Source organism: Gasterosteus aculeatus, chromosome 15, assembly GCF_964276395.1.
Source record: "Gasterosteus aculeatus chromosome 15, fGasAcu3.hap1.1, whole genome shotgun sequence".
In the NCBI taxonomy this organism is placed as follows: Eukaryota; Metazoa; Chordata; class Actinopteri; order Perciformes; family Gasterosteidae; genus Gasterosteus; species Gasterosteus aculeatus.
The window spans coordinates 6745034-6767929 of record NC_135703.1 but is presented as its reverse complement, the minus strand read 5'-3'; the positions used below and the strand labels follow the sequence as shown (position 1 = coordinate 6767929).

Below are 22896 nucleotides of genomic sequence, written 5' to 3'. Positions count from 1 at the left end.
ACTCCCACAGGCAGGACAATGCACCTCCTAACTGGTGAAAGGAAACCCTACCTAGATTGGAGTTGAATGAGGTGGTGGTGGTCGTGCGGACCGCAGGGAGGGGGGCGGAGTCACTTAAATGGGAGGCGATGCTGGTCACTTGGTGTAGTCTTGCAGGGGCCGTCACTCATCTAAAAAGCACTGAGACTGCTCTTGTTTCTTCAGTTATTCATCCCTCAGCGGACACTTCAGCTCGCTCAAAAGAAAGCTGACTGAAAGCCACTCTGCTGTTATCTTTTTGGACAGATAACCGCCTCTGAATTTAGGATTGTTGCTTTTTTTTTTTTTCATCTGGCTGGTGACTAACTAGTTTCAGGTCATTTAAATTAAACAAGATTGTCCAGGTACCAATTGCATAAATGTGATTAAACTGAATGACAAAAACTCAATGTACTAATCACAACAGTATACTTTAATACCATTACATAGATGTGTAAAACTCCTCTGAAAAATAACATTTTGATACATACTTTTAGCAAAATAAATTAAATATCCAAGAATCAATTTGATTATAAATGACTACAGCTTTATAAACTGGTTGGATAAGGTGGCGTCCTCAACATGCTATTGCCTGCATGAAGTTAAAATGATGAAAAAGACCAATTCAGTTAACATGGAAATGCAATTCCATCCCTTTTAGATTCTCAGGCAAGGTTTCCATGCCACTAAAAGAGCTGTAATAACCCACTGGTCTACTCTTACACCAGAGAACAACGGTGAGGGATGGAGACAGGAAAAGGATAGTGGTCAGCGTTCCAAACAATATGCATCTTCAACAAAGACAACCTGAGTAGGGCACCAAAGCTGCCCTTTTGTAAATCTTGTGGACCATTTTTGTCCTCATTACCGGGCAGAACATACGGAGCCCCTGCGCTCCGACAGCTGAATAAGTGAAAGGTAAAACCTTCCCCTCCATTTTCAGCTGCACCTCAAGTGGGGAAAAATAAACCTTTCAGCTTGAATAGCTTTGATTAAACACAACAATGTCCTTCTCTTTTTTCGTATTAAGTGCACAACAAGGATGAATGTATTTTAGTGGTGTGAGAATCTGACAAAAAAAAAAAAGAAGCACCGATTATGGAAGTTTGGCTGTTAAAAACAAGGTGTGTATCACTGGCCGTTTTTCTTCATGCACACTCTCCAAACAATCTTTACGGAGAGCCGGGGGAATGATGTTCATGGGATGCTCCTGAGTCCAGAGCTCATTGTCCCTCTGGGATACTGGACGAGTTCGTAGGGGGATACTGGGACTAACACTGAAAATGAATGTGTTGATGCTGATGTACTTTCCCGTCCACGTGGGAGTGGGTGTGCGTGTGAATGTCACTGTAGATTTTGGGGTAGATTTTAGGGGGGATGGTCGGCCCTCCCTGCGTGAGGAGGTGGTGGTGCTGCTGTGCCAGGTACTCCTCATAGTTCAAGGAGCTCATGCAGTCTCTGTCCGGGCTGGATGAGCTGGAGGACGCCGCCGCCGCCGCGACACCCTTGTCCCGCTCTCGATACGGCAGCCGGTGGGAGCTCTGCAGTACCTGGGCGGCAGCCGCCCCCGGAGCACCGGGAGGGGGGCAGTGCTTTCTGCTCTGGCAAAACCACAACAGCACCGTGCCAAAGATGAACACTATTCCAGCAGGGATGCCGATGATGACGGGCCAGGGGAGGGCGCTGGAGGTCGGCGAGAACACGGGCGTCATGGGAGGCTTTGTGTCTGGAAAAGAAGAGGTTCGACGGAGAAAAATCAAAAAAATCAAAACAGGTTTTGAGGCCAGTGTGTCCGCGAGTCGTGCACTTGGAACACCACGTTACCTGGCAGCACCGTGAGGAAGGCGCTGCGGAAGCTGTAGCCCATGGTGTTGGCGCCCAGGCAGATGTACATGCCGCCGTCGTCCTCCTTGGCGCGCGTGATGAGCAGCTTGTTGAGGTAGGAGCCGTCGGGCCGCGACCACACCTCCCCCATGGGCAGCACCATGAAGCGGTGGTCTCCCACCTCGATGGTGGAGTTGTAGCGGCTCTCCTCTTCAGGCTCCACGCGCTTCAGCCACTGAATGACGGGCTTAACGTCGCTCCGCACTTTGCACTGAAACGACGTGGTGCCCCCGTAGTCCACCGTCGTGTTGACCGGGTGAGTGCCGGTCAGGACGGGTCTGGAGTTTGTCCTCTCTGCATGGGCGAGCAGAGGACAAAATATCAAGACACAAACACACACACACACACACACACACACACACATATATACATATATATATTTTCTTTTACATGACAGCACTTCTGCGGGTAGAAGAGGTCTTACTCGTCCATACCGTTATTAGCCACAGGCTTAGAAGTTGTAATTGACAGAGAGGGAGGGTTACCACATGTAACACAAGAAGTATGTGTGATTAGTTTCCTCGCTTTCTTTGCTCCTGGTTGTACAGCACACATTTCTCATGGGGGGGGGGGGGGGGGGGGGGGTCTGGCAGACAGCTGGGCTTTAAACAGGTCCAGATTGGGTGGAACCCCCCCCCCCCCACACACACACACACACCTCCCCCCCTCCTGTGCAAACACCATGGCACAAGGCCCTCAGTCTCAAGCCTGCTTCCTCAATATGTTTCCCATATAGATGATTACACGAGCACATTCGTCCATGCATCAATGATATGAGCCTGCTGATCGCAATCAGACGCACGCCGTAGGTAGATCACAGAGGTTTCTTTAAGGGTTATTTTTCCCCTCAGCAACAGTACAAAACAGATCACAAAAATGAATCCGCCGAAAAAGGAACATCAGTCACCGTTTAAGTGAATCACCTCTCGGCGGGATACTCACGTATGACCTCAACTTTATACGTCGCGTTGATTTCCCCGGCGCGATTAGAGACTTTGCAGGTGTATCTGCCGCTGTGCTCTGGCGTCAGGCCCTTCAGGCTCAGGGTCCACTTCTTCTGACGGCCCTCGCCGACCTCCTTCTCCGTCAGCGGCCTGTCGTCCTTCAGCCAGACGATGTCCGGCCGAGGGTTCCCGCCGGCCGTGCATTTGAGCCGCACCGAGCTGCCGACGGGACGAGCTATCACCCGTTTTCTCATCTTGGCTGGCTGGGTGAAGCGCGGGCGCACTGCAAGGGGACGCGGGGGCGGAACATCGAACTCGTCACTTGACTTGACAGTGGGGTGCAAAACACGGTTGGCGACAGTCGGATCGGATGCGATTCGTAGGGAACTGGATCGAACGTGCCGAAACTCTGGCACGCCAACAGGTCGCTTACCGAATATATCCGACGAGCCAACGGTGGTCGAGTCGGACTCCGCTCCATCCGCCGCCCCGGCTCCAGTTTTATCAGCACCCGAGTCATCTGTTAACACGGGACGAGAGATGCTCAACAGCCGAAAAAGATTCAATCTGGCAGCAAAGAAACGCTTTATGCATTGACTTCAATATCAAGAATGAAACTACTATGCTATTTATTCATTTTCATATTCATGTATTCTGTTTTTTGGAAGAGCACACTGTGGTGTTGTAGATATACTGATACTTTTCAAGTCTCCCGTGTTGGTTACCGTCAACCGTGTCACCGCAGCAGCCACTGCCGCGGCCGCAACACAACCCCAAACAGGCCCGGCAAAGTGTTCTTGGCTCCACACGGGTACGGTTATCATTTATAGATTGGCTCCACTGAGCAGGGTGCTCGCTCGGGTCAAACTCTGCAGCATTTGGTGGTAATGTGATCACTTTTCATGTGCCCAGTTCCAGGAGACAGCTGTGGAGTTTATGTCATTGGCTGACATCATGCAGCGCGGCTAAGACGGGGGCTTAGAGGAAATATAATGAGTGAAACCTAATCGACGGCTTGTGAAGCTTCTAACTTTTCAAGTTAAGCGTTGATGAATGAACACAGCGGATCGGGTTCCTCACAGGATTTTGGTCTGTAACGAAGTGACATTAGGCAGATGATTATTGAAGGGGCTGCTGTTAAATGGTTTGATGGGATACTACTGCGCTGTCATTTCACATTAGATAAGTCGTCGTTACTTTTGCTCCAGTTCTCTACCGTTTGTACCTTTTTTGTCTTTGCTTCTGAGCTCAGTGCAGCCTCAAGTTGGATTCTTCTAGATGCGATTTGGCACACTTAATTCCCTCTCACGGTTTGATTGGGTCAGGTAAAGAGGCCAGATGTGACTTCTAACCCCCCCCTCCACCTCGTTCTGCCTCCCTCCGAGCCCCCCAAACCCTCAGAGCTCTCTCGGGTTCTCTGGGTACAAACCCTCCTTTGTTTGTCCCCTGCAGCACCAAGCCCAGCCATGATGTCATGGCTATTTGAAAGGGGTTTAACTGGCCAACTATAATAACCCATTCCAGTTAAAAAACAGCCTCCACTCGAAGAAATATTTCTCTGTTGCTCACTTGGGCTCTGCACATTCCTCCCGGTTCCTGAACCTCCCAATCCAAACACAACGCTGCCGGGGTTTTCTTTTTGACTTCTTTTTTTTCGGAATCTATTTCCTCTCTACTTTTAGGCGATTCTAGGGAACAATGGCGCTTTTTATACGTCTGTCCTCTTAAAGCTTTCCCTATCCACTATTGTCTCAACGCAATATCCCCTCACCACAATTGCAGACGAGGGCGAGGTAGCTCTGTCATTCGATTGTTATTTTTAGAAGATTTAAAAATAAAATAATTGATGGATGAGGAGTGACTGAAAGGCCCCTTCGTGAGTAAGTGCTGCAGTTGTTTCAAGTTATGAAACAAAACCATAATGCTTTGCGCCCGGCATGAAATCAAAGGTTCCGTGCGCAGCGGGAAATTCAATCAGAGCCGCGATTCAAGCGCATTTCAAATGCAATCACCATTGTTACCGTACAACTTAAATCCATTCATGATCTCGCTACAGCGTTTGGGGTCTGACGCCATCCCCCCCACTTCATTCACAAACCCAGGCACAGGAAACCGGTCACTGTACACCCTCCCTGCGGGCCTCCTGTGCCAGCTGAATCGCAGGAAAAGGCCCATTGGTTTGAGGTCGCAATGGGCTCCAGATGTTAGATGGGGACATTGTGATATCCAGGGAAAGTTAAGCGCGGTAGCCTTGCATCGCACTGAGGAGATCTCCAAACAGCTACCACGCGTGACCGCTCACCCACGGGCCAGCGTGTCCGACGGTCGGCTTGACGACGTCTCCGGAGAGGGACGGAAACGGAAAACCCGTCCGAGTAGAAAAAATGAGAAGCGCGGACCCCCGTATCACCCCCAATAATATACTATCTGTTGTGACACAAACATTAAAATCTGACGCTGTGGATGTTAATATGACAACCCCCCGTTAATACTACGAAGAAGCCCGCTGTAGACCGAGCGGCTGAGGATGGAACGTTTGCTGCATGCACCAGTCTGTCCTGGTGGGGGACCTGGGAGGTGATGGGGGGGAGGGGGGCAGTTGTCAAGAGACCACCCCAAACAGGGCCCAAACAGCCAGCTGGAGGGATTGAGGAGGCGCCATGTTGCACTGACTGACCAGATTCTTCAGATAGCTCAAGGGAGGACAGGCTGTCCGCTGGCAGATGGGAGGAGGAATATCTCTCCAGCTGAAGTGGAGCCCCCGCCTCCGCCTCCTCCGCCGCCTCCTCCTCCTCCTCCTCCTTACACCCTCACCCTTTCAAAACCCCTCACTCTCTCGGTCACAAGGCTTTGCGGTCTTTCTCGCTTTCTTTCTTCTGCTTGGCTTCTCTGCTGGGTCCCAGGCTGCGGTGTTTTTAAAAAGTGATGCTCTTGGTGTTGGGCCTTGAACTTGAGCAGCTGCCAGCATCTCCCCTGACCGGCAACTATGACCCACTGCTGTTGCTTCTCTTGCTTTTTGTCCAAAAGCAATAATAAACTGACATGATGGATACGTGGAGCTAAGCCGGGAGTTACCCTTCATTTGCAGTATTTTAATCAGGTAATTTCTCTCCTCTCAAGACAATGGGCCTCTTAGCAGGTCACTACATTTAACTGCCTGAAACTAAAGGCAAATGGTTTACAATTAGGTGATTCAACGTTAATGGAAACTGTTGCTCAAGATAATTGCAAACAATTTGGTCCCACTGAGTTAGAGTTCAAACCTGGAAGTAGCTCAACGCCGCGGCCCTCTATTCTTTGGAGCGAAAAAGGCACCCAGAATGCAATGCAGCACCGATGGAGCAACTATGTATAAAAACAAACGCATCGCCTTACGGGATGATGGACAGGGGGGCAGGAGGAGGGTTGTTGAGAGTTGCAGAGCGGTTAGTGTCCGTCATGCACTCTCTCCACCACCAGAGGACAAACAGGAAAAGGAACAAACTAGATCGGGGTTAAAAGTCCAGCCAGAAAGTCTCTAGGTAACTCCATGAACGGCAAAAACACTGATAAAAATCTCATGGAAATGTGCCTCAGAGAAAGACGTACGATTGTTCTTCCAACGGTATTTTTTCCTAACGTAATAACGGAGCAACACGCGCAGTCAGGTTGAACCATTCCATTCCAGCTTTATCAGTCTTAAACTGTCATCACTGACGTCTTCATTCTCACTCAGTCGTTCTGCAGCAGAAGCCAAACCAGACAAATCATCCGTCACACAAAGACACCGCAGGAAAAAAATTCTATCCATCACAGAGATTAACTGGCCGATGTGTGTGTGTGTGTGTGTGTGTGTGTGTGTGTGTGTGTGTGTAAGCTTTAATTCATCGAATCATTCCACCTCTCATGCTTTAAATCAATATCTAATCCAAAAACAACTACCATGTGCATGTGAAGTATTTATTTGAAAAATGTAAAAAATGTAAGTCTTGGCGCTTTATGGGAACCGTTGGAACAATCTTTTTCTATTAGCACTTCATTTTTATCTGCTAATTCTACTTAGTTCACTTTTTGTATCTTGCCTTGTTATTTTACCTCACATACCTAAAACTTTATATTTTCAACAATGAGCATAATCAAATATTCCTTGCTTTTTGTAGTTTGTTTGTCAATTTATTTTCTACGTTATCCTCCTCTTGCATTGGTGCCAAATCTTGCAACTCAAAAGTGACGTTACTTTTTCTATTTCTATTCATTTTGGCTCCGGTCCCGTCCACATTTTCTTTCTGCTGTGGAAAAACTTCAAACAGAACTACTCGATCAAGTCCAATTGCATGATGTTGACAGTGTTCAATCTACAGAGCCTTAAAATAAACCATGAAATGACATGTTGGTTGTTATCCTTCACGTGATGGATTCTGAATGTGCCTCACAAAGATGTGTTTAGCGTATATAAAAACTCAGAATGCCTTTTAAGTGCAACGTAGAGACAGACAGCCGTGTCTCTTTGATACTTTATAGCTCGACTGTAGTATGAACCTGAACATTATAGCTGGCACCAGGCCTTCGTCTCCAACCTTTCATTTCGGCACAATCAGCAGACACCCTCTCTTTGAACTCGCCGGCAACTCGTGCAACTCGTGAGAGGGGGACCCCAAAATAAACTATGGTCCGGACTATTCCCAACTCGCGAGCGTGCCGTACCAGCGAAAGCACCGTTCTGCGTTTTTCCACATCGGCCTGATTGCGGCTCTTCTTCCGAAGCCTGGCTGTCACAATACCAGGCTGCAGATCCTCTTGAGTGAAGAGAGAGAGAGAGAGAGCACACAGACTCTGGCCCTAATTAGGCATCTTAGAGTAATTAGACTAAACACAGCCTTCACGCTCCACTCCGCTCATTCATCACGCTCCGCTCCGGAGCAGAAGAAAATGCACTGTATGCACGCGCACAAGCGAGCAACACACTGGGGTCAAACTGTGGCTAAATCCTCCGGGCCCCACCGAAGAGCCGCGTCGAAGTCTGAAGACAAACCGACGCTGTAACACCGACCGCGCGTCTCACTGCGGAGCCGCAGATCTCCGGCCTCCCCAGAGTGTAGCCTGAGGAAAAGGAAGAGCTTGAGACCCAATGAGTCACAGAGGATGAAGTAGTATGAAACAATATCCCATGCCGCTGTTGACTTTGGGCAGGGCGGGGAAGGGGCTGTAACACGTACAATGGACGAGAGGATCTACCACTAAACCTCCATAAATCCACTCGTTCGAGAGCTCGACCTCTGCGAGCGATGCCGTCTTTTAACTTTTAAACCGTTGGGAGATTTTTGACCGCTGGGTTACAAGAAATGGCTTAAAAACACGACGCGGCCCAATCGCTCAGATCCGGAGTGTGACTCACAGGCCATCGCCTCTGGTTTCAGTTATCAGACAGGTGACTTTGTGTTTTATAGATGCTGAATGCAGCTTGAACTTTTAACAAGAGTGAGACATTTTACAACCCGAGATGATCTCATCTCAGGGACCTGCGGAGCTCCCTAATGTGATACATGTGCACCCACCGATGACAATGAGGGTGAAGTTGATGTTGACGCTGCCGAAGCCGTTGGTGGCTTTGCAGATGTAGGTCCCCGTGTCATCCGCCTCCACCTCCTTGATCTTCAGGCCCATGCGGAGGATACGGAAACGGATCCAGCCGCTATGGATGTTGCGCCCGTCTTTGGTCCACATGATGAGGGGGGGAGGGTCCCCGTCCACTGGACACGGCAGCTTGATGGCGCTCCCGAGCCGGGCCATCTGTCTGTGAGCGACCTTTTCAGACACCCTCGGAGGTCCTGAGGATACACAAAACACAAAAAATGGTGAAGAAAACTCATTTTAATCTTTGTGAGTTTACGAAGCTGTTTATGTGTCCTGTGAATATTTTTAGATGGTGTGCCACATCTTTTAAGATCATAGTGCCGAATTAAAACTAAAGTATTCCAGTAATTTCCTATTTTCTTTATCTGTCTGTGACCATGACTCTTTCCAACAATGCAAGTCAACTTGCATATACCCTAAGTGTGTCAATGGGTAATTTTTCTTGATATGATACGTAATAAGTACAATTCGCAGAAATCTACAGGAAAAAAAACAAGCACAGCTATTTCTGAAGAAACTGTGATCTTTCCAGTTTCCAGAAGCTCTATTCAGTAGTTGTTCTGGAGTTGAAAAGCAACATGAAGACTGGTGGAAGCAAACCTCACCTATTAAGTGGCAGGTAAAACAATGCGGTGGGAACATGAGCCCAAACTGTTTGAACAAAAACATTTCAAGATAAAAGCCCAACTGAGCAGAAGGCTGTCATTGTACGTTTTAGGGGGTTTTTTTTAGGTCTGAGAGGAGATTCCTTCATTTCCAACAATTAAAAAGAATATCACAAAATCGAATGGGTGTATTAGCAAAGTGTCACGCTAGTGTCAAGCTTGGACAGAGTAGTGGTGTATCGGAATGAGCAAATGAAATAAAGTATCCTGACTTCCCTGACCAAAGGCTAAAAAGCGCTATGTGCTGTGTGCAGATAAAATGAGACAGAGGTAATTTGTCATCTTTTTGTCTGATTACCCAGAAATGTTGAAACAAAATTGTAGTAATTGGGCGAGTCCAGCCGTACACGGCCTGCGCACAGAGGGTAAAGTGCTCTGGCTCTGGTTTTGCGTGCAGGAGATCAAAGCGATGGTGGGTGGGGGGACCGAGGGGGGTTGGGAGGGTGGGGTGGGTGGGGGGGGGGTAACAGTGAGACTGACAGCAGCCTGTTCTCTCTGCTCCTAATTGGCTCAGGTCTGCTCCCTCAGATCTGGTGAAGTGGAGCGGGCCGAAACACCCTGTGACGGTGTTAGGAGGCCTGCGCCGCTGCTCGCACAGCTTACAACTAACCCCCCGACCAAAAAAAAAACCCCAAACAAACCCTAAATTACTGACTGGACACAAGAGAAACTGGAGATTGGAGGCGTGAAAGGGGAAAGAAAATGCAACCAAACCCAAACCGCTGCAAGATGCAAAAGCCCTCAAAAAAAAAAAAAAGCACACATTTGTTCTGAGTCTATGCTTCAGAACAAATGGCCGGTCTGGTAGCAGTAAAAACAAAAGGGGAGGGTAGGTACACATGGCCTCTCCCAACACGTATACACACATGCTCACACACACACACACACACACACACATACCTCTGGTGCATTTCACACATATGGTAAACAAGAAGATCATTATACGATGGGGCACCAGTGGGGGAGGGGGACACAGGTAACTCCATCTGGCTGTTTTATCCATCCCATGGCAGACAAATGTGTTTCTAGGATGTAGGCACAACATCTGGACTTCTGCACTGGTGAGCGATTCTGCTGAAAAAAAAACGACCGAAACCAAAGCAGGAAAAAAGTGACACTTAAGTGTGCGTAAAAAACGATGAAAACCTTCTACCTCTTTTGTTTCTATGTGTTTTTTCAACCACGCATGAACGCACAAACACAAACTCGCACTTCCTCTGTGTGTGGACGGCCTTTCCTGGTACACAGCATGCACAGGAAATTGGAAGTGTCATTGTTTATGTCTGCGAAGAAAACGCCAACCTCCGTTTTTTGTTTTTTTTGTTGGTTGTTGTCAGCTGGCGCATATCTGGCTCCTCTGCTACCAGGAGAACAGAACAGAGCTGCTCCCTGTTCAGCTCCTGACTGTACAGACTCTGCTTCAGGAAAACTCGGAAAGGTCACAGCGTTGGCCCGGGGCTGCTGGAGCTCATTCGGACCGATTTGATCGAGAAACACTGAATCGCCTTGTGAAAACAGTGTGGCAAAACCTGAACAAATATACTTCAGTTATCTCTTCCGACTTGTGGTCCCGCAAGCTCCTCGGTTCTCCTCGTGGATTAACGGAGGGGACTGAAGAGGCCTGATTCATGTCGAAGGTTTTAGCTGAAGCAAGATGTCATAACACATTAACCCAGCATTGGCTCTGCTTCTGTCAAACTAAGACCTCTGATAACTAGAGGGACATTTCCTTTCTGGTTGAGAAAGTGGAAAGAGACGCGGAAACTTCTGAAATCTCTTTTTCCATATGCAAAAATAAAACACGGTGCACTTCAAAACCTGTTTGCAGTGTTGTTTTCAGGACAGTGGTCACTTACTGTACACTCCACCCCTGCCTTGTAGCAGGGATACGTCTTTAAATGTCTTTTTTTTTTTACATGATCAAATAGCTTCCTGTTGGATATAGCAAACTCTTCGGGTAAAATCTTTTTAAAAAGCAAAAAAAATGTTGCAACAACTACTTGTCTGATTGTAATAACGCTCTATGTGCTCTTGAACTTAGGGTTACTCAGCACGTCTCCAGGAAAACAGGAATGGTGCTTTAAGTGCACGGAATGTGCAACAAATTATTTCCTCCCTACATCTCCGCTCTCCCAAAAACCTTTGAAGTCCTTTTAAAAACAAGGCACGTAGAGGTGCAGAAATCAAGGACGTTGTCTGAATAACTTAATGTGTATTGGTGTTGTGTGCCCGACCACCATCCTTTCTTCAAGAGTAACTCTCCTCCTCCTCCTCCTCCGTCTCAAGGACAGATTCTTTTAACCTTGGAGTTGAAAGCTCGGAAAACTACCACACAGAGGCCCTCTGTAAGAAATGTTTGGCCTTATCTGCTTTATTGAAACATAGCTGCAATTTTCTCTGCTGTTTTTACTTCCGTCCTTTGATGCGGCCTCGTGGTTGATGAACTGAGCATTACGTTCCGCTGGCGAGGCCGTGACGAACGGGAATCGACACAATTCACGACGAACCGGTGAAGCGTTTTGAGAACACTTTGCTCAAATTGTTAAAATCGTTAGCTGCTCTGTAAAAAAATAAAAAATAATGCTTGCGACCATATGGGCTTTCCCGTATGTACAGCGGTCCTTATTATAGCCGAGCGCCATGTGTGAATGGGATCTTTCATAGCACAGGAAGAGGAGGAGGAGGCCTGGCGACTCTCAGAATTAGCTCTGTTTTTCTTTGCTCAATTTGGTGATGGATTATTTTAAGAGAAAGGGGCACATTCAATAGGAGGCCTTCTTGTGATTCAGACTAAATATAGTCATTTTACAAAATCTTGTAAGCGGGTTAATGATCTGTTGATCAGATGTGCGGGCCTCCATGAAGGGAAATAAAAATAAAAAAACAGACTACAAAAGGCGGCCAGTCTTGAGAAATGTACAGATGTGCTGGCATCTCCCCCCTCATTTCTTTTCTTTTGTACAAAACACCTGTGGATTTGTAATGATGTGTACATGCATTTTTCATCCAATACAAAGTCCTTTGGGCTTTCTAGTCATCGCAATCATGTCAATAAAAGGGTTGGCGTGGCTGCTGACAGCCGATCCAACAGCAAACACCTGGAACTCAACCAGCTGCAGTGAGATCAACCTGATGCTGCACGCAACGCCGTCCGCCCAACGGTGTTCAAACAACACACTGAACATCTTCAAATAAAAAAAGGGATTTGCTCCTTAATCTCAAGCCAAATGCAAAAATGACTCGTGCATCAAAAGGCTTTTGCACGTTGGCTGACTGTGGTGATTATTTACTCAATATGCAGTATTTACATAAAAGGGTACGAGGCGGAGCGGCAGATAGAAGCGGGAGAATGCGTCCTCCTACTCAGCAGCACTGTGTTAGCTCAGCAGACCGTACGAGAACAGACAGACCTCTAAACACAAGAGGACGTTTAATGGAGCCTGTGCTTCCAGGGAAATACTCCATTACGCTTAAGACCTCAGGAGCACATAAAACACACGCAACAAAAGGCAAAACGGAAAAATAATGTCAAGTTCAAGGAACGCGGCAGGGAGGTCGAAGGAAATGCACCAAAAAAGCTACACAAAGGTGAAAAAAACCCACTTGAGACTGCAGGGGTCGAGGGGAAAAAGGGGGGAAGGTGAGGCAGACTCCACGGCTCGGGAAGTGTGTGAAAGGCCAGAGCTTCTGTTCAGAGGCCGCCGCGGCGCTCGGCTATACATTTCACAGGCGAGATACGAATCGGCACAAACCAGCGAGAGTGAAAGGAAGCAGGGGGAGAGCCACCTTGGCAAATCAAGAAAGGAGGTGAGGCGAGGCGAGGATGGAGGGGAGGAAGGGGCGGCGGCGGTGACGGGACGAGAGGGGACCGGGTACGTGGAGCGCCGGCGGTGGAGGCTGTTCTGACAGCGGCGGGGGCAGCCAAGGGTGAAGAATGGCGTCTTTTCTTACCCCTCCAGACGTCCTGCCCAGCAGCTTCACCCGGCGTTGGTAATCAATACCGGCTGTTTCCCCCTCTCGGCTTTCCAATCAATAGATAAGAGCAGGGTAAGACCGGCGGGGGGGAAGAAAGGGCTCTTTCTTCGGCACCATCTGACGTGGGGCTGAATGGCGACCCGCGCCGGCGGTGGGAATGGTACAGGAGGAGCGATTGGGTGACATGAGGGGACGGGAGAAACTGCAGGAGGGGGGCGGAATTTAAAGGAAGAGGTAAAGAGGAAGAGATGCTCCAGTCGATCCGCTTGTTTGCAGGGAATCTGCTTCCTTCACTAATGGAAGGTGAACAACAGGCTGCCCCCCCCCCCCCCCCCCCCCCCCCCGCCCCCCCTCGGCCTCGCTCACCCCCCCCCCCCCTTCATCAAAAGAACAAACAAGAGAAACTACTCCAGCGTCACAAAGCTTCTGGAAACATCTCCATCACGCGGCCTTCCCTTAACGGGCCCTACTGTGGAGCCTTTGAACTCGGAGCTGCTATATTTCATTAAACTTGACCGCCTTCTCCCGGTTCCAGCTGCCTCTGTTGGACAAAAGCAGTGTGTGTGTGTGTGTGTGTGTGTGTGTGTCTTTGTAGACTGCTTGTTACCGTCATCTGCAGCGCCACCCAAAATAAATCACACATTGGTTTGTTTCTAGACAAACTGCGCTCACGGATTTAAAAAACAATTTTATGACATAAAAGATTTAACTTCAGGGAAAAAGCAAATGCTTCATACCTAGTGCACGTTGTTATTGTTTAGGTCATTGCTTACTAAGTTAAACGGACTAGACACATACTGTAAGTGTCCAGGTGACTTACCGACAATGTTAACAACTTCCTGCGAGAAATCCTCTATTAAAGAAATGATCCAACCTTATTATATGAAAAGGTCTTTTCATTCAGGATTTCCCAAAAGGCACCAGATAGATTTCCATACTTTCACAAGGGTGGAAAAGTCAGGAGTTCGTATGGAAAGTCTTTAACCTGGATTAATGGAGGCCTTTCATATGATGTTTTTGGAGTGGAATAGTTCATAGCCTGCTTTTCCATTTTGTTTAACGTACAGAGAGTCGGCTTATGAGAGTGGTCACCGTCTTGGGTTGTATTAATAATATTACCTTTTAGGAATCTTCTGATACATGGTACTGCTACTTTCAAGTATCAACACTAGAATACCAATAGCTTAGTGCGTACCTGTTCAAATCAACCAACAATAAGAAGTTTCCAATTCTTTTTTTTATTTTAGGCGGCCTTAAAAACATCTGCCAGGGACAGCAGATGGAACTCACAGCACCACTGTCGATTGGTGTGCATTGTCCCCGCAAAATAAGCCAGTAATTCGCTGGTCCTAAAGAGCGGCTAGCGGCACTCAGCCGCTTTATCTCACTCCATTAGGCTTATCAGCGAAGAGGCAGCAGGAGGGACGCTGGGAAGGCAGAGAACTTTGCAGAAAGAGTGACAGACGGAGACGGAGGGACAGAGGGAGGAGGGTGAGGGATAAAGCAGCGGACGGATGAGGGTGGCAGAGAGCAGAGGCCTGCTTTAACACACACGAGGAGAGGAGGGTTGCATGGGGGAGGCATGGGGGGGGATTAGGTGGGCCAAGGCGGCAGTAACCAGGAATCCCAACAATCTCACACCCCACTCCCTGACCCGGGCTGAGCCTCGGCCACATGACACACTCACACACCGACCCCTCTCTCTACAGTATGCAGCGCGGTACCAGCGAGCACCTGTTTAGGCTCCGAGCCTGGAGCCCCTCGGCATGGAAACCCAACTCCAGCGCACGGTCCGAGGGTCCGCCGATCTCCATGACACCGGGAAGCGCTTTACACCGGCGCCTTTGTCAACAAGGCCTTTTCAGGAGCGGGGCCATTGACAGACTGCGGTGTAGCAGGAGTGTTCGGGAGGGGGGGGCGGCAGAATGGAGCGATTCAGAACACAGCGGGGAAGGGAGGGCGAGGGCGAGGGAAATAAAAAAGGCGGTGGAGACGAGACACGGCGGGGGAAAGGACGGGCGGTGGGGGGGGCAAGGCGAGACAGACGGACGGGTTGGGAGGAACTGGAAAAGCTCTCACTGACAGCAATGGGGCCCCTCGCCAATCTGGGAATATTGTTAGAAATCAATCTGTCACCGTGGAGCCGTTGAGCCTGTCATTACGATGTGGTACTCGCCCTTTCAAAGTGACAATTTGTTCAGTGCTTCCCCAGATTCACTGTACTACTCGGCCCTCCAAAGGTCACTGCCCTCTGTCCCTCTCACCTACACGTCTGCCCCCCCGGTCGGTCTCTGTCTCTGTACACAATCAGCTATGGAGGCCGTCCACCAAACGCACAGAAACAGATGGTCAGAATAAACTGATGGGACTCAGCATCGACGTTTTAGCGCTAGCGTGGCTAAAATGAAACAAAAAGAAGAGTCAGTTCAGCTAATGTTTCTTGACACAGAACTAGTGTATGAATGGGGCCGTGCCCCCGTGTGCCAAGCCTTCAAGTCCAAGTACATTCAGGCTGGGGGCTGATGGAAGGCCCAGTCTCCCCCGTACATGAGGAAATCTAATCAGTTTCACTGCATGGTGCAGAATTCCAGTCTGGGATAGCAGTAGCACTGCTATAAAACCGGACAGATTATACTCCTTGCTCCCGAAATGATTTTTCCCTCCCTTGTCCCATTCCACTTTTCAAGTCAAAGCGGGGACATACTGTATTTTTCCGTTTATTACCAAAAGTCCCCTGAATCACAAAGTCAAGGCCCCCTTGTCTCACCTCCAGTGTCAAGAGAGATCGCCATGAAAACTGCTATTTTGACGGGAGTGTGACATTCAAATGCCCGGACCAGACTCTTTATGAAACACAATCAATGCGGACAATGCGGGGGGAGAATTCCCGAGGTCACTCAAAAGAATCACTAACGAAAAAACAAAGTGGAAGTGAAAAAGCCACAAAGCCATGTGGGGTCTCATTGAAGCTCATCCGAGGTGAACTGAAAGAGGGGGATCGAAGAGGGGAGGATGGCAGGAACTGGAAGGAGGGTCCGGGTGTGTGTGTGTGTGTGTGTGTGTGTGTGTGTGTGTGTTCATTCAGAGCTCGTTATCCCAGACGTCCCCCTGACTCGGCTTTCTTCACGCTCATCCAGCCATTGCTGTTGCCACCATAACATTCAATCAACCTTTTAATTGCAGAGTAGCCGTGTGTGTGTGTGTGTGTGTGTGTGTGTGTGTGTCAGGAATCAGGAATCAGGAAACATTTATTGCCAAAATATGTCAAACATACAAGGAATTTGTCTTGGCGGTTGGTGCGTGACAGTAGAAACAATAGACAAGAAGACAGCAGTGCACAAGTAATAAAATAAAGTAAAATGAAATGATAATGCAATGGGTTAGTGGGATAAGGCTTTGAGTTAGTATAAAATAAGAGAATAAAGTTAAAGTTAGAAATTAAAAATATTTAAAAAGTTAAAAAATATTAAAAAATAAAGTGCACTATCGAACAAAGTGCACTATCGTGTGTGTGTGTTTGAGTGTGTGTTTGTGTGTGTGTGTGTGTGTAAGAGTTTATCAGAACAAGTGACTTGTGATAAAAAAAAAACTCCAGAGGGAGGACAGAACAGAGCAGAGAAAAAATTCATAAACCTCTGGATGAAATATATGTTGGATCATAAAGACGACAAACACAAAACTGCTTTCCAAACCCCCCGAGCAGAGGGAGAACAATAAAAGACTTGATGGCACAGAGGGGGGAAAAAAAGAAGAAGGTCTGAATGCTCATCATCAAGTTATGTACAACAGGCACTTCCTGATCTGGTGTTCTGATAAGAGGCGAGAGGCAAGCAGGCTGTGGCAAGACAGCAGACAAGCACATACAGTAAGATGTGGCGGATAATAGCTCTGCTGTTTAAAATCAGACTTTGATTCACCAAACTCCATGGGACAAGTATTGAACTTTTCCAAACCTGCTCCGTCAAAGCAAGATCTCAAGGCCACCATCACATGAATACAGTATAGATATGTTACGGTGTTTTTTGTTAAAAGCATGCAGAAGATAGAAAAGCTGAAAAAAAAGGTTAGGTTTCTGCACCATCTGCCTGCAGCTGCAGGCACTTTCATGGTCCAAATAATGAATCTACAAGTGAACAGAAGTGGAGCACAAAGTGGTGTGAGGGTGAGGGGGGAAGGAAGGCATGGAGGACGAGACCGGCCTCTCTCTCCACAAGTGGCCTCCTCAAAAAAAAAAAAAGAAAAGGAAAAAGAAACATAGCGGGACTGGAGAAATGATGGAGGCTTAGACAGAGGGGTTGCGCAAGACAAACATTTCCCACTGTGGAGCTGAAAATGTTATTGTAAGGTCACATGTAGAGGTCCTGCGGGGCGGGCCTCACTCCCAGTCACTCAGTCCCCCCCCCACCCGCACCCGCACCGTTTGAACACGGAGTCTAAACAGTGTCCGGTATGATGCTTATTTTAACGCCAAACAGCCGTCAATTAACAATCTGTTATTCATACCGCGGGGTAAATCCTACAAGTCAGACCACGGGGGGAGCTAAAGGTTGATTATCATCTAAATGGGGACAACCGGGCACCTCCGCCTGCACTTTGTGAGCAGCTCCGTGGGTTTTGGGAAGGTTAACGGGAGAAAAAGGAATTCTTTTTAACTGAGCCCAAAACCATTCAGCCAGCAGGAAGAGTCTGCGTGCGTGTGTGTGGTCTTAAAACGCTGCCAGAGCAGAACGGCCAAACAGACTAATGAGCATTGTTTACACACACAAACCTTTGTACGAGTCAACGGGACCTTTTTTTTGGGGGGGGGGGGGGGGTTTCCTAATACCAGACAAAAAAAATTCTCCTCTTGAGCAGTAAAGCATTAGCATACAGCTGAAAATGACAACAATGGCCTGTTGAAGTATCACATGAATGCTAATTGAAGTGGCCATTAAAGTCAGTCAATGAGGGGAGTGTTGCTGGCGGGGATTATAGGACCCCTGCTAACGTAAACACCAACTGACCTCCATTATGACTACTTATCACAGCTACAGCCCTTTCCTTTATGTCCCCTCGGAGGGGTGAAGTCCGACACATTCCGCTCAACGTTTCCTCCCGGACCGACGGGGCCAGCGGCGTACGCTGATAGATCGGGAACCCCGATTGCCGGAATGCTGCCAGCATTGTTTCCGTGATGGAAACGGAGGGATCGGAGAGGCAGGAATATTAGTTCCACCTGGTTCAGAGGAGGAAGAAAAAAAAAAAAACAGGTGGAAAAAGCGGGAAAAGCCGTTGGTACCTCTGAGGTTTTCCAAATTGGCCCCCGTGCTCCTTGGATGTCTAATCAGGACTTTTTCGCAGGGTAATTTCAGCCTGCTTAATACAACACACACATATACTCAGATGCACTCGTAACTTCTTCACACACACCTCTAAATGGCAGCGCCCACCTAAAAAGGCTCCCTCGCCTGCGCCGCGAGTTCTCATAGAGCCCAAACAAGTCCGGTCCACAGGGACGAGGAGTGTTTAAAATGAATTATTACTGCTCTGGCCAACCAGGGGGGCCGCTGCACATAATAATCCATCCATTGTTCTCCACAAATGGACCCAGACTCAGTAAATAGGGAGGGAGGGGGGGGAGTATGGTGCTGAGAAAAGCTGGGTGAGAGTAAAGGTCAGCTCATGCCTTGTTTTAACGACAGCACGTTAACTTAACTTACTTCCTTCGACTTCCCACTGGTAATAAATGGGTGGGAACGCAAAGAGACACAGGGAAAAAAAGAAAGGAGCCATGTGTCAAGACAGGGAGGCAGAAACCAGGCAGCGGCTGGTTGGTAGAACAGAAAACCGGAGGCGAGGAGATGAACGAGTAAAAGACTCGAGGTGTTTCCCCGAAGGTCGACCGCGGGGGCTGAAAAGCAAAACGCCACTCAAACTGTTCTAATACCTCAATGGGGCATTAAAGTGCTGGCTGGGCAAGGGTTGTGAATAAAAATGAAAACATACCACAAGTCTAACCAGTTGGCCCTGGAGCCAGGAGACCACTGGTGCATCTTCTTACTATTCAGGAGCTATTTAGACTTTGGGGCATTTGGTTACTGAGAAACCAGCCTCATTACGGTTAAAGGAAATGGAAAACGGTCGGGGAGCCAAATAGCCTCGTGATTTTGAAAGCCCTTGGCATACAACTTATCTCATAGTGCCTTCTTGTTATGAAACCATGATGTAACTCCGCTATAAAATGCCCATTTTCCAACGAGGTTGCAACGCAGTTTGCGAGCTCTGAGCTTCCCGGGGCGGCTCCAGAGGTGAATCGAACACGTGTGTGGTTTAGAAAATAGGAAATAAAGCAAAGTCACATAAACGCACAATAAAAAGCCACGACTGTATTTGCTGCCTGTTTCCAATTGAAAAGGCATGAAACGCGTACCACTCGATGTGTGTGTGTGTTCATGGTTAACTAGTCCACGTGCATAACGCGGACACCTGGTGCCTCTCTCCGTTTCTCCCAGGGTGCATTTCTGCAGATCCGTATGTCCCGGGCTGCTGCATTCCACAGTGAGTGGAGCCCAGTGGTCCCCGGCCCTGTCACCACATTAGAGGCTCTGCTGGGACACATCACCGAGCACCTCCTCCAGCTGCCGGGGGGTGGCAGAGCACCAGAGGGGGAGGAAAGAAGGCGTCGGGATGGAGGAAGTGTGTGGAGTTCCTAAGGGGGTCTTAAGAAATAATTCTTGCTTGGCCAGTCGCAAAGTCGTAGCAGTGGCGAGAGGGAGGGTCTGCGTGTGTGTGTGTGTGTGTGTGTGTGTGTGTGGGCAGGGGGTCGGGGTCAGATGTCGCCTGATGACTGACAGCAACAGGCTTAGAATCGGTCACCCGTATGTACTGTCTCCAGTGCTGCTTAAAATGTGTAGATAACAGCCCCGGAGCCACACTACCAGTGTGTTTTTATTGTTTTACACAAAATTCCTGTAAAATGTCATTTACATTTGTCAAATATGTCATCGTACAATTTCACAGGAAGTATTTCTGTCCTTAGCCATAATGTAACAGCATGGATCGACTGCACTTCACAGTCGTATTTGGACTGTAAAACACAGAACTCACTGTATCGCTGCTACTCTCGCAGATAGTCAAGCATCTTTCATAATCACCTCCCTGCCAACTACACCTCCGCTGGTGTGTCTGTGGGTTCCGTGCATCTGCAACTTCTTAGAATGCAGAAACCACGAGGAACCGGCCATGTTTCCTTTTGCCATTATATACACAATTGGATCTGCTCTCTTCACCATGGACTTTTGTTCTTTGTTCTTTCTCCTCCTCACTCTGTTGATCTGTAATTAGAACTGACCCGTCTGATCTTATTTAGCCTCGGCGCCTTGTTTACTTTTGGTTTAGTCGTGCCGCGGGGGGCCCGGCTGCCACGCGGTGAATAAAGCATTGTCCGCAGACTCACAGATTTAATCTCCCCTTCTCAACCGTCGCCCAAACCCCCTCCTGCCCCTCCTGCCCCGAGCCCCGATAGCCACACACAGGTACTTCACCGATCAGACGCCCGTTGATTTCCCTTCCATGCCGAGCCGGAGAGAAAAGCGAGCGGAACAGAGCGGGCTTGTTTTGCCGGTGTCTGGCTCTTTAGAGTTCTCTCGTTAAAGGGAAGTTTTGCCTCAGCGTTTGACTCACGCTGCTGGATTGCATCAGACGAGGTCCAGTAGCCAGAGACGATGGGTGAAATCATAGAAATCCTATTGACAGCTTATTCATGACCTGTTGATAACCTCAGTGTAAGTTGTCCTGTGTGAGGGGAAGTTATTGACATTGGCATCATAAACAGCGCAGCCAAATGTGGTTTGACTGAGGTCTCCTACTCTCCGGGTCAGACTCAGACACACACACACACACACACACACACACACACACATCGATGTGAGTCAGTCGGCTGGCCCGCGGCGGGAGAGCTGGACTCTCACACTGACTTGTGTTCTTTCACCCTGGGAAGCTGATGGATGATGTTTGTTTGGTTTAGCTGCAGTGAATGTGCGCACACACACACACACACTCGGCTGTGTTGAAACACACACAAACTGGAGGTAGGGGTTGGCTTGCCCTCCCTCATTCCCCTGCCCGGTGTTGATTTTGGGCCGTGTTTAGAGATTTTTTTGGGGGGGAGTTCTTAGTTTTCCGTCTCTTACTTCTCGGTGTGAAAAAGTTAAAAGTCGACTGAGACTTTCTTCACGCTCACATGAAACCGGCGAGTCAACTAGAGTTATAATGAGCCAAGAGTCTTGTGTTACCTCCAGGTTTGAAACACGCATTATTAGGTGGAGAGAAGGAACGTTTGTGAAACAACTCTTACCTCTCGCGCAGTCAGTGAGTAAAACGGCCTCAAAGATCAACAGCACGATCTTCAGGGCGCCCATACTGTCCAGAGGCAGCTTCACGGCCCGAAATCTGAGAAACACATGATCACCAACTCAGGCTATATGCATAAAACATTTGCTATTAGCATTTTCCATTGTTGCAAATTGGCTTAAATACTTTCTTAAATGAAATATAACATTAGAATAGACAAAAATAATGTCAACGATTGAACCAGTTATAACATTAATATATTTATGTGGCTAAATACTTTTTTTCTGGCAGGAAAAGGTTTGTGTGTTTACCTCAGTGGTTACCTGGAAATGAGCACTATGAAAGAGCTTTTGATCATTATTACCTAACTAGACTGAAAGTACATTTAATGTCTAAAATGAACTCCAAATGAACTAATTGTAATATCAATATTTACATTGGGATCCTCTTAAGTGGGAGAAGATCTGGTCCTCTGGTCGTTTTATTCCCTTTGTGTGTCGTTTAAATGGTTAAAGGACCGAGTTAACGGTTCCTAATAACTTAGTTATATTTAGCACATCTTTGCTCATAATAAAATATAACCGACTGGAAGCTCAGGTAACATGCAAATAAGCGGGAACATTTTTTAAAAAGAAAAGTGGGGAAGAAATGTGTCAATAGCGTACCTGGATGTTAAATGAATGAAGTCAATTCCGTGTCAGCCGCTTGACGGAGACGTTTTCAACCCCAAGTCCGCGCTGAGCCCATGAATCAAAAGTGTAGGTCGACTCTTCTGGCCAACAGCGCGGGCTTTAATCCGGACTAAAACAGCGGATTCAAAGGCGGAATAAAACCGGACGCTTCCATAAATCACAACACAGAAGAAAAAAAAACTAATATACATTCATATTTTAAAGTAATGGCAGTGTCCTCGGCGTGCGCGGTCTGCTTCGTCCGCCCAAGCGACTCCTCGGCAGCGCACCGAGCGGAGACTCGTAGTCCGTCGCAGCGCTGCGGACCAATCAGAGCGCGCGCAGGGCCGGACACGTGGTTAACTCTTCACCGCTCGGCCACGCGACCCTCCTCGTCAACGAGCCGCCACCGGGAACCGCGCGGAGCTCGTAACGTGGGAGAAAAACGAATAACGTCTGTGGACAGTTAAAGGAGGGGGATACGACACAAATATCTCCGCAAAAAGGAAGGTTACTGCTGCTGATATCTTGTGTGAGATTAAAAAAAGGAGGAAGAAATGATCCAAGAAAAAGTTGTTAAGTCACTGCTGGACGTCAGACTCAAATATAATTTTAATTAAAGCAATGACTCGAGAAGCTTTAATATTCATACTGAAACCACGTCTGGCATACAACACTTTCTTTAAGGGGTAAAACAAATAAAACGTGGTTGAGTAATGCATCTCTGTACTTTGGCCAATCGATGCGCACCGTTTGAACACGGTGGCCTGGACCAGTGCTGCCACCTAGTGGTCC

The 22896-nt window shown here is 48.1% G+C and overlaps 1 protein-coding gene across 1 annotated transcript; it reads right to left on the bottom strand.

Moving 5' to 3' along the window:
• Nucleotides 1-430: 430 nt before the first annotated feature.
• Nucleotides 431-22805, bottom strand: LOC120833158 (fibroblast growth factor receptor-like 1). Its single transcript, XM_040200038.2, has 7 exons — nt 22096-22805; nt 21435-21529; nt 8381-8653; nt 3280-3366; nt 2845-3129; nt 1843-2196; nt 431-1744 (listed from the first exon to the last, which is right to left on the bottom strand). Exons 2-7 carry the CDS (start codon nt 21496-21498, stop codon nt 1290-1292), a joined length of 1518 nt encoding a protein of 505 aa, XP_040055972.1. The 5' UTR covers nt 21499-21529; nt 22096-22805; the 3' UTR covers nt 431-1289.
• Nucleotides 22806-22896: the final 91 nt, after the last annotated feature.

Bases quoted from the DNA above. Each gene is read 5' to 3' on its own strand.
- LOC120833158 (XM_040200038.2), bottom strand. From the start codon at position 21,498: ATGGGCGCCCTGAAGATCGTGCTGTTGATCTTTGAGGCCGTTTTACTC. The intron at 2,197-2,844 runs GTGAGTATCCCG...TCGCCCATGCAG, and splicing joins GTATAAAGTTGAGGTCATAC to AGAGGACAAACTCCAGACCC. The intron at 1,745-1,842 runs GTAACGTGGTGT...CTTCTTTTCCAG, and splicing joins CTTCCTCACGGTGCTGCCAG to ACACAAAGCCTCCCATGACG.